General features: G+C 44.0%; 1 protein-coding gene across 1 annotated transcript in view; it reads left to right on the forward strand.

Annotated features, from left to right (window-relative positions):
• LOC131812852 (contactin-associated protein-like 3) overlaps positions 1-17,985 on the forward strand; it is a 158,334-nt gene that overhangs the window by 34,208 nt on the left and 106,141 nt on the right. Inside the window, exon 3 of the mRNA XM_059142804.1 lies at positions 622-815. Within this exon, the coding sequence (XP_058998787.1) occupies positions 622-815 (194 nt within the window). The remainder of the gene's footprint in view (positions 1-621; positions 816-17,985) is intronic.

Here is a 17,985-nt window from a genome sequence, read left to right on the forward strand (position 1 = left end):
GTTACTCGCTCGCTCTTTGTTCTCCCTCAAGCTCCCTGCTGCCCCTCAGGCTCTCCCTCCCTGCGCAGGAAAACCTTCAAGTCCACCCCTGCTGCTCTGCGTTTCAGATGGTTCTTCAAAATGCCTGTTTCTCGCATGAACCTGTGAGCGCATCGAGCGTCGGGTTTGCCATCCCCACCCGTCCTGCCGTCATTCGGTAGGGCACTTCCTCATGCTGGGATTCCAGAACTAAGCTGTTCTAGTTCTACCACGGTCTGCATGTTTTCCTTCAGGTCCGTCCAAAGGCATGTCATACATACAGGCCGGCGGAGATATTAGTCTCAAGCAGGGATGCAGTGACCTGGTGTTTGGTCGGCCACGTGTTGCCTGGGACCACTGGACGCCCGAGAGTCAGGGTCATGACTGAGAAATCAGAGCAATTCATGAGGAATGTAGGATTCATCTGTTTACTTAACCCATGGTTTTGAGTGTGTGTGTGATCATGGAGGGTTATACGTTCAAGAATTTGGAATTCTGATTTTCTTAAGTTTTCTTTATGATCTCTTTCTTCACAGGATAATGTGATAATGTCTTAACGATTTCTCTCCTTCACTATTTTCTCTGCTTCTGTTTCCCCTCAAGGGGCTGGTGGCTGGTCTCCACTTGTGTCAGATAAATACCAGTGGCTGCAGGTCGACCTTGGAGAGAGAATGGAGGTCACAGCTGTGGCCACGCAGGGAGGGTACGGGAGCTCCGACTGGGTGACCAGCTACGTCCTCATGTTCAGTGACGGCGGGAGGAACTGGAAGCAGTACCGGCGAGAAGAAAGCGTCTCGGTATGTTCCTTCCTGAGAGCTGTCTCTCGCTATGAATTGTGCCAGTCACTCCCTGATGTTGTGGATCTGTCGACTGAGCACAGAGACGGAGCCTCCCAAAGTAGCTGAGTGTGTTTTCAAGTGAATATAAGACGCGTGTGGCCCCGTATGTGCTAAGTCAAACGTCCCTGTGCTGCAGGGAAACACTGAACACGTCTCCCCGTTGTTCCTGCACATAGTGTGTGATTGAAGGGGTGAGGTCACGTGCAGCCTAGTGTAGCTTCCCTCCCAGAGCCCGGGAGCTGGTGTCAGTTGTTCAGCCGAGTAAACGCATTCTTCCGAGTCCTCCGGTTAAGTGAGATTCCTGAAAGTCTCCAGACACTGACACACATGTCACAGGCAGTCTCCATTTAGATGATGGCATGTTGAGGGACACACGTCTGGCTCCAGCAGCAACCTGGGCACTTGTGTGTCCCCTTGTCATTCATGGGGGGTAGATCTCAGGGATTCTTTGGAGTCACAACGACTTAAACTCTCTTACACCAGGGACATGCTTTCTGCTTCTGATTCCATACCCACGCTTCTTTGAGAAGAATTAAATTTCACTCACCTGACTTTCTGAATATTAAAATATATGGACTTTACTAGATATCCAGAGATTTGAGTCTTTAGATCATAGTGTGCCCTGAGGGAGGAGCTCTGTGGAGAGAGTGGGGTGTCTGCTGCGGTGCTGTTGGCCGTTGGAGCAATAGGGCCTGTGGCCTCAGGAGGATTTCTCAGGTGGAGAAGGAATTACTTTCTTCTTATTATTAAAAATATACTTGGAGCGCTGGGGTGGCTCAGTTGGTCGAGCTTCTGACTGTTGATTTTGGCTCAGGTCATGATCTCAGGGTCCTGGGGTCCAGCTCTCTGTTGGCTCCATGCTCAGTGGGGGGTCTGCTTGAGATTCTCTCTCCTTCTCCTTCTGCTCTTCCCTCTTCCCAAGCACCCTGTCTCCTGAATAAATAAGTCTTTTTAAAAATACACTTTAGATGGTTTCCAGGGGCTTTGGGAGGGGAGGAATGGAGAATTAATGGAGAATTTAATGGGGACAACTTCAGTTTAGAAGATGAGAAAGTTCTGGGGTTACATGACAGTGGCGGTTGCCCAGCCGTGTGATTGTCAGTGGTACACAACGGCACACTTACAAGTGGCCAAAGTGGTGAATTTTATATTAGGACAATTTACCCACAATAAAAAATATACAGTTTAGGTTCCATTTAATTTAGGTAAGGATATTTAGGTAAGTCTTAAAAATTATCTTGTCATGGTAAGAGGGGAAGTATCAGCGAAAAAGCTGGTAGCTCGTTAGCTTATCTGTAATGCTGACAAGGAACAAAATGATAATACTCATTGCGTAACAAATTGGCCTCACTTGAACTCCCTTAGAACTCTGTTACTTAGTATAACTTCATTGATTATGGCCTATTTAATTTTTTATCTCTGGACCTCTTTCTAGTGCATCAATAGATGTTGATTTAAATTGAATTAGGAAGAACTAGTTAGTTGTCTAACACTGGGAAAAAGAACAAATTAGTGTTTAGGGGACCAGCTGACTTCAATACCCCCCAGAAGCAGTTGCCAAGTGTGTAATCGGAAGTGTATCTCGACATTGAGCTAATTCTAGGAACGCCAGGTCCAAACCAGGGTTAAGATCAACATTAAGTAAGAATGAATAACAGTTAAAAGTTAAGGAAGCATTTACCTGTACAGAGAGCTTTTGTTCCAAATTAAATCTTGTTTTTTGAAATCAGGTAATGGATCACATAATGTGTGCTTATTCTTGGTTGTATCAACCAAGGTTCATATTTTTACCCCCATCCCACCCCGATACACGGATGTGACATTGTGACCATTCCTGTTTTTTAGTTAAGTGGTTTGGGGGGACCAAAATCCAAGCATCACCATGTGGCACCTTGTTTCAAGGAGCCCAGGGGAGTAAGGGCCAAGGGTAGTGGTGTTACTGACCCTAGACCATGCAGGTGAGGACGGATGCTTGGACTCCTCGGTCCCACTGGCCGTCGCATGGTCACGACTGCTGTGGTGGCCTCCCTCCCACACCCGGGGAGCTCGCTCCCAGAGACCCGCCTTGGTAAATGTGTGCTGGATGAGTGCAGGGGTGGAATCTACCTTCCCTGGAGGTAGGACGCTTCTCCTGAGCTCCCTGCTCTGCCCCCTTTGAGGCCCTCGTCTCGGCTCAGGGCTTCTTGAAGCTCCTCCAGGGCAGGAATTCCTTCTGCCTTTCGGTCTCCTCTAGGAAAGGCGCTCCTTCTGCACGTCCTTCAGCCGTCCCCACAGCACACGTGGTGCTGTCTCCACCGCAGGCTGCGTACACAGCCGGCTCTGGCCACAGCAAGTCCCACGAGATGATAATTAAGATTCTACCCACAGTCTCTTGAAGACGATCGGGCAGATTTGGCTGCTCTCTGGCCCTTCTCACACAGAGGACCTGCTCTTCACCCTAAAGCACATACCTTCCCGGAGGCCCTTCCCACTCTTCAGGTCCTGGTTTTTAATCTATGCTTCACTGCCATGAATTTGAGAGTGAATTTAAGATTCTAAAAACTTTCCTTGAGATATTTACCCTCTTTATCAGCAGAAGAGATACTGTCATTTCCTTGGTTTTGTGCTACTCCTGTAAAAAATGACTAGGTGCTCCGTGGCCTAATACGAGACAGAGCTGTTAGGTCACGATTTCTTTAGGTCTGAAGCCTGGTGCACCTGGCTGGGTCCTCTGGGTAAGCTGTTGACTGAGCTGATTTTTTTCCCCTGCTGGGTGTCTGGAGATCCCTGGGATCCTCCTCAGGTCCTGTGATTCACTGGGGGGACTTGCGGGACCGATGCATAGTCATAAAACTCTGATGTACCCAGGGTACAAAGCAAAAGGAGTAAAGGAAAAAATATAGACGGGAAGAAGTCCCCAGGAAACCAGGCCTGAGCCTCCAGGAGTCCTCCCCAAGCAGAGACGTATGGAGCATGCTGAGTTCCCTCCAGAACAAGTGAGAGCTGTCCTTGCCAAGGGTAGTCAACCACAGAAGCTCATTAGAGACTCAGCAGCCTGAACATTTATTGGAGGCCAGTCACACAGGCTCCTTCCTTGCAAGACCCCAACCAGGACGATGGGTACTGAGTGTAAATGAGCTGTTTGTACAAACATTAGGCACAGTGAGCCACTCGCATTATTAGGGTCTTGGGACTGTGTCAGCCTTGAGATTTGAATTGGTCTAGGTGATTTAGGAGTCCAACCACTGTGAAGAGGAAGATTCCAGTGGTCTCAAGCTCAGCTGTACCCAAGAGGGAGGCCTGCCCCATGTCTTCCCTGGGTCAGCTACTGGCATGTTTTCCCTGGTGCAGATGGATGGGTTTGGAAGCCTGGGGAAGCACTTGGACTTGTCTGACTCCAGCGGAAGGGCCATCCAAGAATTCCCATCTGTGGTTGTTGGAAGAGTCCTTGCTCCCGGGTGGTCCCACCTGCCCCACATTAGGCACTCAGGATCCTGGGCTATGGGCAGAGCCATTAAGGACCTTGCAGCCACCCTAATGGGCTACTGTGGACTAAGAAGGGACGGAAGCCGGGAGAGCCATATTTTCGAATCTCCTAGTCTTCGTCTCTCTTTATGATCCTCTGCTTTCCTTTATATCTGTCTGCTTTCCTTTGCCTGTACATTGCATCTTTCAACTCCTGTCTTCCCCTTCTCTGCAAGAGAGAGGACCTAGATGACCATGGGATTTACAGCTCAACAGGAGGCCCACTGACCATCAGCATCACCTGGGATCCTGACAGAGATAAAGGAGTTTCAGCCCCATCCTGGCTTCCTGGATCCCAGATCTGCATTTTTTAAAAAGATTTTATTAATTTATTTGACAGACAGAGATCACAAGTAGGCAGAGAGGCAGGCAGACAAAGAGGGGGAAGCAGGCTCCCCACTGAGCAGAGACCCCGATGCAGGAGTCCACTGAGCCACCCAGGTGCCCTGAAGATCTGCATTTTAACAAGATTCCCAGAGGATCCCAGAAGTGCTGACTGAAAAGACCCATGCCTCATCTGCGGGAGAAGTGGTTCTGCTCCTTTAGTGACCTTACCTGTCTGGATCACAGGAGATTACATCCTGTGGGAGGATGCAGCTTGTCCTGGGCACCTGTTACCCTGAGCACATGATTCTCCCTTTAATGAAGCCTTAGGACCCTCACTCCATTGTCCTTTGGCTGCAGGACACTCTCTTTCTCCCCAGTAATCACCAACCTAGTGGAACAAAGCCCAGAGTGTCTTATTGCTTTTATCAATAACGACCCAAGTGCTTAAAGTTAGTACCATCTTTGAGAACTAGATTATTTCCTGAACCTGTACATTTTGCATTAATCAGGGCTTTATTCTTAACTCCTGAAACTCAAGTTCAAAGATTATGTATCTCTTAGGAATTCAAGATTGGGCTGTTACCCAGAACATACTGACAACTTAGAATTTAAGTGGCGTTTTCTTCCTCTGCAGGATGTTTGCATGAGAAGGGCATAGTCTAAGGAGAGACTAGTAAATGGATTTGGAGAAAAACAACAACAAAATAAATTATTTGAAATAAACATAGAATCTAGTATAATAATTCTATTGAATAGATTTCTTTTGCCTTGAGAAAATGTGTATCAGTGGGTCCTTGGGTGAAAATAAAAAAGAAATAGCAAAGAATTTGAAACTTTGTTTTACTTTGGATGACTTACAACCTGAACCAAGCAGAAAGTGTTGACTAATTAGTGAAGCTAAGTAACATTACATGGAAGGAGAGGACAACCTCGTAGTGCTCTCCAAGAGTGACGGAGGTGACTGCAAAGGGTTAGCGTAGAAGAAATGACAGGAAAATGCTGGGAGCAATGCAGATGGGATGGGGCCATCAGTCACTTCGGCAGTGGTTCATGTGTTTGAGGGAAGGGACGGGTGCGCTTACAGGAAAATAATCGATTGTGAAGTCCAGATCACAGGCACATGTGTGGGTTTGTGGTTTAGGATATGTTTGCAACATGGCCTCACTAGAAAAAAATCCCAAACTATTGAATTCAGATTTAAATAAACCATGGTGACTTGGTGTAAGTAGAAAAATCATGAGACCTGTTATGTGATTTCAAAATAAGAGGGATAAGAACCATGTCCAATCATAATAAGAACAACTTGAATCAGAAATAAGGAAGCATGTGTGCAAGGAAGTACGCACTCTGCTGAGTAGGCAGCTCGGCCGGGAGCTGAAGTGGAAACTCGCCGGATGCAGCCCCTGTGAGTTCAGTCGCTAAGTCCATGATGGTTTATTTCAGGTCTGGGTGTGCACGTTCACTACTGAGTTGATGACCAGAGAGAACCAAGCCCCACCTCACATAAGTAGTTGCAGAAAGGGTCTGCAGGGTCTGTGAGGCCAGATTGGAGTCTGGGCCAATGCCAGGCTCACCAGGTCCAAGTGCGGCTCTGAGACCAGTCAGTTTATAGCGTAATGGGAGCAACACTTGCCGATTCCATTATCGGTCACTTCTGTATACTCAGCCTTGCGGGGATATGGGTATCCCCCGCTTAACCACCCCGCTCCTCATGTTCAGTGTATCAATCACCATGGCAGCCCCTCTCTACCCTCCTTCATGGATGGCACTTAATCATTGTGGACAGCAATTGGATTTTCCACATGTGTCTTCCCTTCCTGAGCTCTGAGGGCCATTAGGTCAGGGATTGATTTCTGGGGAGACCCAGGCCTACTATGGTCTCTCAATAAAGGGCTTTTGGGTTGAATTAATGGAAAGTTGCTGTTATCAAATAGGCCCCAGCCAGATTGGTAGATTGACGATATGGAAACCTTAGCCACCCCTGGGATGCAGCTTATGCAGTGGGAGGCTTTTGGTGCCAAATATGAGAGCGAGATATCTAACACTTCTTCCCCACAAAGTTGTACAAGGATGATGCCTATTGAGTCTAAGGTGGTCTCCGTGTGCCCCTAACTGCAGGTCTCAGTGACGGCAGGTAAATGCTGGATTCCATCCTGGAAAACCGTTCTTCTCCCTCCTCCTTCCTCCCTCCCTTCCTTCTCTGTCAATGACAACCCTCCCCAACCCAAAACCTTCACTCTGTACTGAAATTGCGTGGACACTCCCTGCTTTGTCAAGTCTCACACGTTGCTCTCTCCTGTCTGGAACACTACTCTCTTGTGTCTCGCACACTACTCTCATGTCTCACACACTAGTCTCTTTCACTCCATTCATTCATTTGTGACTGTTTCACATCAGCTCTGGAGTCAGGGTCTCTGGCTTGTTTTTCTGTCTGTATTTTCTACCTACTTCATTAAAAGTAGGATTTTTTTTTTAATTCCTTGAAAGAGCACAAAAATAAAAATAAAAATAAATCCTTTCTGTGTTAAGCAGGAAAAGTGAACAATGAAAAAATTAAATTCTTACAGATGAGTTTCCCCACAGTCATGGAAAAGAAACATCATTGAGCTGAGTCTCGGGGAGACAGAAGGCAGGGAAGCTCAGGGAATCTCCAGCTGAGTCTCCTGGAGAGTCTTCCAAGCCCCTTGCAACTCAGGCAGCTCAGCTTCAGAGGATGATGTAACAACAGTTTGTCTCAGATGGAGTGACCATCAACTCTACACTTCTACAACTTGCAGATACTGTAAATATACAGAATGCGCATGTGTGGTGTGTACTTATGCATTCTGTATACGTACAGTATCTCTGCAAGTTGCAGAAATTGTGCCTGCAGTTAGAAGTTTTCCGCCTTTGATGCAGAGCACATTTTATAAATTTGTATAGACAGAGGCAGCAATGAAATAAATAATAGTATTTTCCAGAAGAGGATGACAGGTTTTCAGTATTTAAAAAAAGTGTTAATGTAGCTGGTCTTAAAACTCCTAGATGGTGAGAGTTTCTGATTAGCAATCCTCAAATTTCCAGCCAGTACTGTTGGGGCATCAGTTGAGAAGCTGGAGGTCCTCTAAAGATCCTCTCAGATTTCTCATGCTGAGAGGACTGCTGGTGTGTTCAAGGGATCTGCTAGCTTGTTCTGTAAAGGGGCAGATGACAAATGTTTTCAGTGTTGTAGGCCATACAGTCTCTGTTGTAGCTCCTCCCTTGTGTGAAAGCAGCCACAGGCATTGTGTAAGTGAATGAATGTGGCTGTGTTCTAATAAAACTTTATTTACAAAAACATGCACCGGCTGCATTTGGCTCTGGGCTGCAGGTTGCTTGATCCCTGGTTTAGTCCATTTTGTATCTGTCTAAGGTGTGAGGTAGGGATCCATGCTCATGGATTTTTCCAGATGGCTGCCTAGTTGCTACAGTATCATTTACTGAGCAGTGTTATGCAGGGAACAGATGTAAGACAGATGACTGCTCTGCAATCTGAAGGAGACCAGTGTTTTTCACGTTTCTGTCATGAGGTCTTGTGGGTGACTTGTCTTCATAATGAGTCATCTTACTTAGGTAAAAAGTAGTCTTTCCCCTTATTGCTTGTTCATCTCCAGATTAAGTTTTAAACTTCTACTTCTGCCTTATTTCAGCACTTGTGTCAGAGATAATCAATCTGGGATTTCTTTTACTTTTGAGAATTTGGACGGCTTTTTAAAAGCACTTATCCAATGTGACCTTAAAAGATGAAGGTGTTAAGCCCTCCTTTCTAAGCCTCTAACCTTACGTTCTCAAGTTAAAAAGTGCATTCAGATAGAGAGGGAAGTAATACAAGAGGCATTAAAATTAGACATGAAGATAATTTGTCATTATATGTTCTTGAATAACTGTAGAAAATCTCCTGGGAAATAATTAAAAAAAAAATAAAATAACTCAGCAATGTATCTCCTCATGAAAGTAATTTCCAAAATTAATTAATTTCTCTTTGTACTTATAAGTAGTTAGTTAAATGATAAAGGAACGATGGATTTCATTTTTAATAGAATCACAAACAATAAAATTGACAAGACAAGCTCCAAAAGGTACTTAAAACACCATTAAGGGGCATCAAAGAAAAGCGAGATTAACCCTTGTCCTTGGATATCAAGACTTTATCGTGTAATGATGTATGATGTATGCTCACCCTTAACTAACCCTGAAATAAAATAAAATGAAGTCTTTTTTTCTTCCTTCCTTTCTTTCTATTTTATTTATTTGACAGAGAGAGGGAGAGAGAGAGAGACAGTGATGGAGGGAACACAAGCAGGGGGAGTGGGAGAGGGAGAAGCAGGCTTCCCACTGAGCAGGGAGCCTGTTGCAGGCCTCTATCCCAGGACCCTGGGATCATAACCTGAGCTGAAGGCAGACTCTTAACCACTGAGCCTCCCAGGCGCCCCTAAAATGAGGTCTTTCTAACTTTCATTTTAAAATGTTTGCATGCAGAAGTAGCCACAGCAATTGGTAAAAAGAATAGTATTAAAGGGAATTATTCCTATTAAGTTAGTAAAAGGTCTTACAAAGCTTAAATGTAGCTGCTTGAAACTACTTAATATTAATATTGTTTATATTAGCATAATGCAAATATTAGTGAAGAAACAATAGTGTTCATTAATAAATATATTTACAGAATTAGCAAAAAATAAATGTGCCACTTCAAATTAGTGACAAAAAATGGATTATTCAATAAATAATACTGGTACTGGTACTGGTACAACCTGGAAAAGATAAATAAAGTTGGATCCCTATTTTATACCTTAAATACATACAATTTAAAATAAATCAGCCACAGAGAAAGGGTAGATGCAATTAGAAAATGTTTTGTACACATTATTGGAAAGAGCATGCTAAGGAAAATGGGAAACCCAGATGCTACAAAAAAAAAAAAATAAAAAGATTGATAAGCCAGATTAATTTAAAAATGATGTGTGGGGAAAAATTGCTGTGAGATGACACCAAACATAAATTGGGGAAAATTTAAATATATATGATAAAGAGCAAGTTTTCTTCATTTATAAAGCATTCTTGTAAATAAATGGGTATGATTTTAAAAATCATTTAAAAATGGGTAAAGATAGGGATGCCCGGGTGGCTCAGTTGGTTAAGCGTCTTCCTTCAGCTCAGATCATGACCCCAGAGTCCTGGGATCGAGTCCCGCACCGGGCTCCTTGTTCCAAGGGGAGCCTGCCTCTCCCTTTGCCTGCTCTGCCTGTCCTGCCTGTTGCTCTCCGAGCTTCTGCTCTCTCTGACAAATAAATAAATAAATAATCTTGAAAAAAATGGGGTAAAGATAGAAATAGACAGCAAATAAAATGAAACAGAGAGTTTTATAAATGCGTGAAAAGTTGTTCACTCTCACAAACCCTTGGAGGGCAATTTCCATAAAATTAAGTAAAGGGGTTCCCAAATGCCTGCTGCATAGCTCTGAAGATGATAGTCCAGAAGGAGCGTCACCTTAAGTCCCCTCAGTACACTGTCTACACCGAGTAGAAACTCCACTCCTGGGAATGAATCCCACAGGGACACATAAACGGCACAGAATACGCCTGTGAGGACAGTGTCACGTCCTCACAGTCACGGTCCGGTTCTCTGCCGCTGGTGAGCGCAGAGATAAAGCATGCTACGGTGCAGTATTGCATCAAATGCCTTCCTTTGAAAAGAGGGAGGTGAATCTATGTATTGATAACGAGCTTCAGGAAATGCTATCTTAAGTGAGGAAAGCGATGCGCACACTGTGTCCCCATCCAAGGTCCCTGAGATGACCATGCACATACGTGTGCACGCACACGTCGTAATTCTGGAAAGACACACAGCAAATTAATAATAGCACTTCTCACTCTGCGGAAGGGGCTGGGGACTAAAAATACACAATAATTGTTATTTTTAAACTACATGTATATATTGCTATTCAATTAAATACTGGGTGTTGAAAGGATTAAAAAATACAAAACAGTTAATTTTTATTGTGGTAAAAAGCACATAACATTAAATTTACTTAACGGGTTTTAGGTGTTTAGTTCAGTATAATTACTGAAGATAATTATATTAAGTTAATATATTAAGTATGTTCATGTTGTCGAGCAACACATCTCTAGAAGTTTCTTATCTTGTAAAATGAAGGGCTCTGAACACACTGAACACGAATTTCCCCTTCCTCCTCCACCCAGCCCTCGGAAACCACATTTTATTAACTGTGTCTAGGACTTTGACTGCTTCAGGTGCTCCATGTAAGTGGAATCCTATAGCATGAGTCTAGCTGTGGCTGGCTTACTTCACTCAGCATAAGGTCTTTGAGGTCATCCACATTGTAACATGGGAGAGGACCTCTTTCCTTGTAAAGGCTGCATAATATCCCATTGTCTTGGTACACCATCTTTTCTTTATCTGTTGCGATGATCTGAATGTTTGTGTCCCACCTGAAGTCACTGCTCTAACCCAAACTCCCAATGGTGATGATGATATTAGCATGTGGGACCTTCGGGAGGTGCTTAGGTCATGGGAGCAGAGTCCTCTAGAAATGGGCGGTGCGTTATCAAAGAGGCTCGGACACACACCTACCCCCTTCTGCCCTGTGAGGACACAGTGAACGTGTGTGGCCCAGAAGAGGGTCCTCACTGATCATGTTGGCACACCAGCCCCAGACTTCCAGCCTCCAGAACTGTGAGCGGTAATTTTCTGTCATTTAGAAGGCACCTAGTCTACAGTGATTTGTTCTACCAGCCTGAATGGACCGAGATATCCCTTCATCAATCAATGGCCCCTTGAGGAGCTTCTACCTCTTGGCTAATGTGAATAATACTGCATTGAACATGGGTGTGCACCTGTCTCTTGGGGATCCTGCTTTTAAGTTTCTTGGACATATCCCTAGAAGTGTAATTGCTGGATATGGTGATCCTATATTAAGTTTTTGAGGAAGCTCCAAACTCTTCCTCAGGGGCTGCACCATTTTGCAATCCCCTGAACAGCACACAAGGGTTCTAATTTTTCATCTGCACAGTGTGTTTCTGAGAGCTGAGAGCTGAGGGTCTGCTTCCCCCAGACCCAGTCCAGGTTTGCTTCTGCTTACTCTACGTGGATCCCCCAAGTTCTGTGCGCTTGTCCTCTAAAGCAGTAGGACCCTTTGCATCTCTGTGTTTCTCAAGAAGGCATGATGAGCTGACCCCATATTCATGAAGCCACATCTTCTCTGTTGGTTGAATGGCTTCCAAAAAGGTGTCATTCATGGCTATTTTCCTGGATGACCGTCTCTCCCTGATGACATTTGGAAACTTCCAGTTACTGGCTTCTTTCTTTCATAGTGCTTCTGTGTTGGCCTTTCTCCCCAGATTACACCCTTGACATAAATTGTGTCGATTCTAAGATCTACAGGCTAATGGCTACAAGGCATATCATATCATTCATGCTATTTTTATTACACATAAAAATAAAAATATGCTCGCTATTTATTTGAGATTGTCAGCTGAAATGAGGATTTAGGCCTGAGTATCCTTCATGTAAATAGAATCTTAAGTCATCTCCACTGTGACTATATTTCTAATATAGGCTTTTTGAGGATACAGATAAGAATAAATACTATTCCAATTTAAGGAAAACTTTTTTAGGTGACTTCCAGCTTGCATATAAAAGGGCAAGCTGACTCTGGAATTATGGTATAGAGGTCGGTGTGTATGGAAATGAGCATGTCTGTCTGTCCTGTTCCTGTCCACCAGCTGAGCTCCACGCCTGAGACATCAGATCTCCTGCCAGTCATAGTCCCTGTGATGCTGTGCTGTGCTCAGAACTGTTTTTACTTTCTTATTGGCATAATCTTTTCCCTTATGCCCTTGAGGAGATTCAGTTAAAACTATCAAAAGAGCCCAGTTTTAAAAAAGAGTCCAAGGTCAGACCCCTTTTCCAGAAGGAGTGGTGAGGAAGAAAGGAGGGCAGGCAGCGGATGTCCCAGAACTTTGCCTCATGTCACGTCTGTGACCAAGAGAGAGAAGTTTAAAATCCACCCCATTTGATGTGCATTAGGCAAAGGCACTTTATTTGGATTTGATCTCGTCTTCTATTGTGTATTTTTTAATGTTCTTAATCAATTCAAACCTGAGTGGCTTATCTTCCTTTCAGAGCTTTGATCTTTGTAATGATTCAATAGCTTTCTTTCTTACAAGAGAGAAGAGAAAAAATTCAGGACCACGGAAAGAGACTCCCCGGGCGGCGTGGGTGGGGGGGCGGGAGTGCCTTCTGCAGCAAGAACTTTATTAGGGGAAGTTCCCACTGAGGGAAGATTCAGACCCAGCACAAGCTCCTATTTCCTGGGAGGAAACTTGAGGGTTAGCAGAAAAGTGTCTCAAAACGGAAGGCAAAGTTACTGTGGTAGTGCTTTTTTCTGTATGCCCCCAAATAATAGCAAGTGAAATGCTTAATGCATTCATTACCTTGTTGAAGATTTTCTACCCTTAAATTAAATAAATTCATTAATCGATTATTAAGGAGGCACACAGTGATCTCCTGCCTCTCTTGGAAAACCTACCTGCCTCTCAGACACTCCTGGGCACCTTGAGGTGGGAAGGAATTAAGTCTATCCCTGTAAGATTTTCCTAGGTACTATTACTAAGAACCGCAGGCTCAACACAACAGAAATTTGTTCTTGCATGACTCTGGAGCTAGAAGTACAAACTCAATCTCTTGTCAGGGCCATGCTCCCTGCAAGGGTCTATGGGAGAACATTCCATGCCCTTCTAATGGTTTGATGTTGTTGGTGATTCTCGGGGCCCCTGGTTTGTCAACGGATCAGTGTGATGTCTGCGTTGGTCATCACGTGGCATCCTCCATGTGTTCTTGTTGTCTCTCCTCTGCTCTCGTCTCTCTCCTTATAAACCGCCCAGTCCCAGTGACCTCATTTTAACTTGACCATTGCAAAAACCAGATAACAAACAAGGTTACATTCACAGGTCCCAGAGCTGGGATTCCAACACATCCCAACATGACAATGGCCAGGAAGGACAAAGGCAGCTGTAGTTAAATGATATTTATTGGACAGGAGGAGAGAGACTTTCTCATTTTGTCTGTTGTGACCATTTTTAATAATGGAGGAAGAGCAATAATCTGGAATTGAAAGGGAATTGAAGAAAAATGCTTTTGAATAACGTGGGAAGATGAACAAACAGCATCCCAAGGGCAACGTACAGTGGGACCCATAGAGGGAAGCAGGTGTGTGAGCCAAGCTGATGCCTGCGGACTGGCGTCTGACATTTAGTGAGCATTTACTATGAGCCAGGCGTGGTTTCAAGCATTCCAGGTACTTTATGTCATTTCATCTTGTTCAGCAGGTGTCTTCATGTTGCAGAACGAGAAAATTGAGCTCTGAATTATACAATGGTCAGTTTCAGTGCTACCCTGGAATAGTGTTAGAAACGGTCAACATAGTCCTTTATTTTTCTTTTTGTTCTTGTTCTTGTTACCTGCTTTGAGATCGCTTCCCGGCACATGCAGAAGAAAGCCTTACAGAACAGGGGGAGGAGGCACGAGAGGATGGCCATGACCTTGGTGAGTTGAGGCAGATCTGGGTCCCCCAAGCCTTGGGTTTTGCAGGTGAAGGTGCACCCAAGGACAGTGGTTGGGGGATTTCTGGGCACTTGCTGCCCTTGGGATCCTCAGTGGCATTCCAGAATGATGTGGTTTGGCTGCCTTCCCAGCCCCGCCTGGGCCTCAGTTCCTAGAGCTCTGCCATCTTGTTCAGAGTTCCTCCATGGTGCCTCTGCTGATGGTTTCTCTCTGGTGGGAGTGAGATGCAGAGCAGGCATGGCGGGTCCCTCCAGGTTTGGGCACCAGCAAAGAGAGCTGCTCAGCATTGGGAAAACGCATCGCCTGCCTCATGCCCTGTTGGGGACTTGCTCAGCATCTCATGGCATCTTTGTTCAGGGAAATGCAAGGCAGTGAAGATGACCATCCTAGACTTGCCTCTGGTTTTCTGTGGCCCTCGCCTGGACACAGTGTCTCTGAGCTCACTTCCCTCTCCGCCTTTCTGGCTTTCATATCCTTTCTCTCTGAAGCCGCTGTCTTAGGAGATCGTCCTTTCCAGCCCTTATACCTCTTGTTAAGAGGTATACCACCTCTTCCACTTGGCGGTGAGGTGTCTGCCTTCAGCTCAGGTCATGATCCTGGAGTCCTGGGATCGAGCCCCATTTCAGGCTCCCTGCTCAGTGGGGAGGCTGCTTCTTACTCTCTCCTGTCCCTTCTCATGTGCTCTCTCTCATGTGCAAATGCATTCTCTCTCTCTCTCAAATAAATAAATAAAATCTTAAAAACAACAACAACAACAACAACAAAAAGAAACACCAGAGTGGGCATTTTGAGGCCCTCACCATGTGAAGTTGGTGGTGGGTATATTCCCACTGTGTGAGGACAGGTGAGAAATTGTGCCAAGTGTCCTGCCTCTCTGTGACTCCAAATGAGGCATGATGGCAGGTGGGTCCCATGTCACTGCTGTGATGTTGGTGGTGGGCACAGTGGATGATGCACAGGGTGAGCAGGAGATCGGCACTGGGGGGCAGGGGGGGATGGGGTTCCCCATCACCCCAGGGAGTTTATGTGCAAGAATTAGATTTCTCACTGGATCACAAATCAGGCTGGGTCTCATTCACATTAATGAAAGTGCACTTTTTGTTTAAATATTTCTTATTGTGGTAAAGCAGACACAACATAGAAGTTAACTTTGTAACTATTTTCAAGTAGCCGGGTCAATGGTATTAGCATTTTCACACTGTGGTCTCCCCAGAATCCTTGCCGTCCTCCTGAACTGAAACTCACTGCCCTCTGGATACTAATTCCCCATCCCTGCCTTTCTCCAGACCATGGCAACAGCCGTTCCACTTTCTGTCTCCATGAATTTGACTCATCCAGGCACCTCATCTAAGTGGTGTCGTACCATTTTTGTCTTTCCGTGACGGGCGATCTCACGCAGCATGTCTTACAGGTCCATCCGTGCTGGAGCGTGTGTCAAATTCTGAAGAATGTTCTCCGGCATGTATATGCCAGTGTTGCTCTTCCCCTGAGGGATCTGTGGACTTTCTCACCTTTTGGCTGTAGGAGATAAAGTTGCTGTGAATTTGGGTGAACAAATATCTCTTTGAGACCTTGCTTTCAGTTCTTTTGGGTGTATACCAACAAGTGCAATTCCTGGACTCTGTGGTAATTCTATTTTTAAGTTTTTGAGGAACTATCTGCTTTGCTGTGTTGCATTCCCACCAGCACACCACGGCTCCAACTCACCCTCATCAACACATCTTACTTCCCATTGAAAACATAGCCAAAGGGTGTGAGTGGTGTCTCACTGCAGCTTTGATTTGCATTTCCCTGATGACTTCTGGTGTTGAGCATCTTTTCATGTGCTCACTGGGCATTTGTATGTTTTCTTTGGATAAATGTCTATTGAAGTACTTTGTGCATTTTAAAATCAATATGTCTGATTTTTTTGTTGTTGGGATGTACAAAGTTCTTTATGTATTCCAGATATGAACCTCTAATCAATTTGCAGATATTTTCTGTCATTCATGGGTTGCCATTTCACTCTGCTGATGGCATTCTTTGATGCACAAAAGTTTTAAATTTTGATGTGTTTGAATTTATCTCTTTTACCTTATGCTGTCTGTGCTTTTAGTGGCCTATCCAAGAAATCATCACAAAATTTAACGTGATAAAGCTTTTGTCCTGTTTTTCTTCCCTGAGAGTTTTGATAGCCCTAGGTCTTATGCTGAGGACTTTGATTCATTTTGAGTCAACTTTTATATACAGTACAAGGTGAAGGTCCATTTTTATTCTTTTGCATACTATTATCCAATTTTCCTAGCCTTGGTTGTTGGAAAACTCTCCCTTTTCTCTTGAGTAATTCTGGCACCCATGTTGAAAATTGTTTGTAGATCCCTTTGCAGAGCATTAACTCTTAGAAATATAAAGTTTTCCAAAACATGAACATGATGTAGCCTTCCAGTTATAAGTGTATTCCTTCATTTCTTTCAGCAGCATTTCATAGTTTCCAGTGTACAACTCTACTACCCCTAGACTAAGATTATTCCAATGTATTTTATTCTTTATGGTGCTGTTATAAATGAAATTGTTTTCTTAGTTGTCTTTTAAAATTATTCATTGCTGGGGTATTGAATTGCAGCAGATTTTTGTATGTTGATTTTGGTCAACTATCATTGATTAGTTCTAAAAGTGTTGTTTTCCTGGAATTTAAGGGTTTTCTACATGTAAGATCATGCCATCTGCAAACAGAGATAATTTTACTTATTTCTTTCCAATTTGGATTGGAATTAGGTTCCATTCCATTGGAATTAGATTCCAATTAGGCATTTCATGCCTAATGGTTCTGGCTTGTACTTCCAGTATTACGTTTAGTAGAAGTGACGAAATCTGGCATCCCCGAATTGTTCCTGATCTTAGAGGAAAAGCTTGTAACCTTTCCCTGTGGGGTATGATGCTCACTCTGAGTTTCTCATATATGACTCTGATTATGTTGACATAGTTTCTTCTATTCCTAGTCTGTTAAGTGCTTTTATCATGAAAACGTGCTGAATGTGTTCAAGTGCTTTTTCTGCATCAGTTGAGATGATCATGTGACTTACCCTTCCTTTCATAATGTGACCTATGGCGCTGATTGTTTCTTGATTCATTCTTGCATTCCAAGAATTAGTCCCACTTGGTAACGGTGCAAAATCCTTTTCATATGCTACTGAATTCAGTTTGCTAGTATTTTGTTGAAGATTCTTGCACTGGTCTTGATTAGGGATGTTGGTGTGTAATTGTCTTTTCTTATAGTATCTCTGGATTATGGAGTAATGCTGGCCTCATTGAATGAGTCAGGGAGTTCTCTCCTTTTCATATTTCTGGAAATGTTTAAGAGGATTGGTGTTGGTTCTTCTTTAAATATTTGGTAGAAATCACCAGTGAGACCATCAAGTCCGATGTTTTTCTTTGTAAGGAGACCCTGATGACTGATTCAGCATCCTTACTTGTTATGGGTCTGTTCATATTTTCTATTTCTTTCTGGGTTAGTCTTGGCGAAATTTCATATTTCTAGGAATTAATCCATTTCATCTCAGTTATTCAGTTTGCTACTATACAGTGTTCACAGTATTCTCTTATAACCCTTCCCTGTCTATAAAATCTGTTGTAATGACCAACTTTCATTGTTGCCTTTAGCTGTTTGAGTACTCTCTCTTGCCTTTAGCTGTGTGAGCATTCTCTCTTTTTCAATTAG

The sequence above is a fragment of the Mustela lutreola genome, chromosome 12, assembly GCF_030435805.1.
Source record: "Mustela lutreola isolate mMusLut2 chromosome 12, mMusLut2.pri, whole genome shotgun sequence".
In the NCBI taxonomy this organism is placed as follows: domain Eukaryota; kingdom Metazoa; phylum Chordata; class Mammalia; order Carnivora; family Mustelidae; genus Mustela; species Mustela lutreola.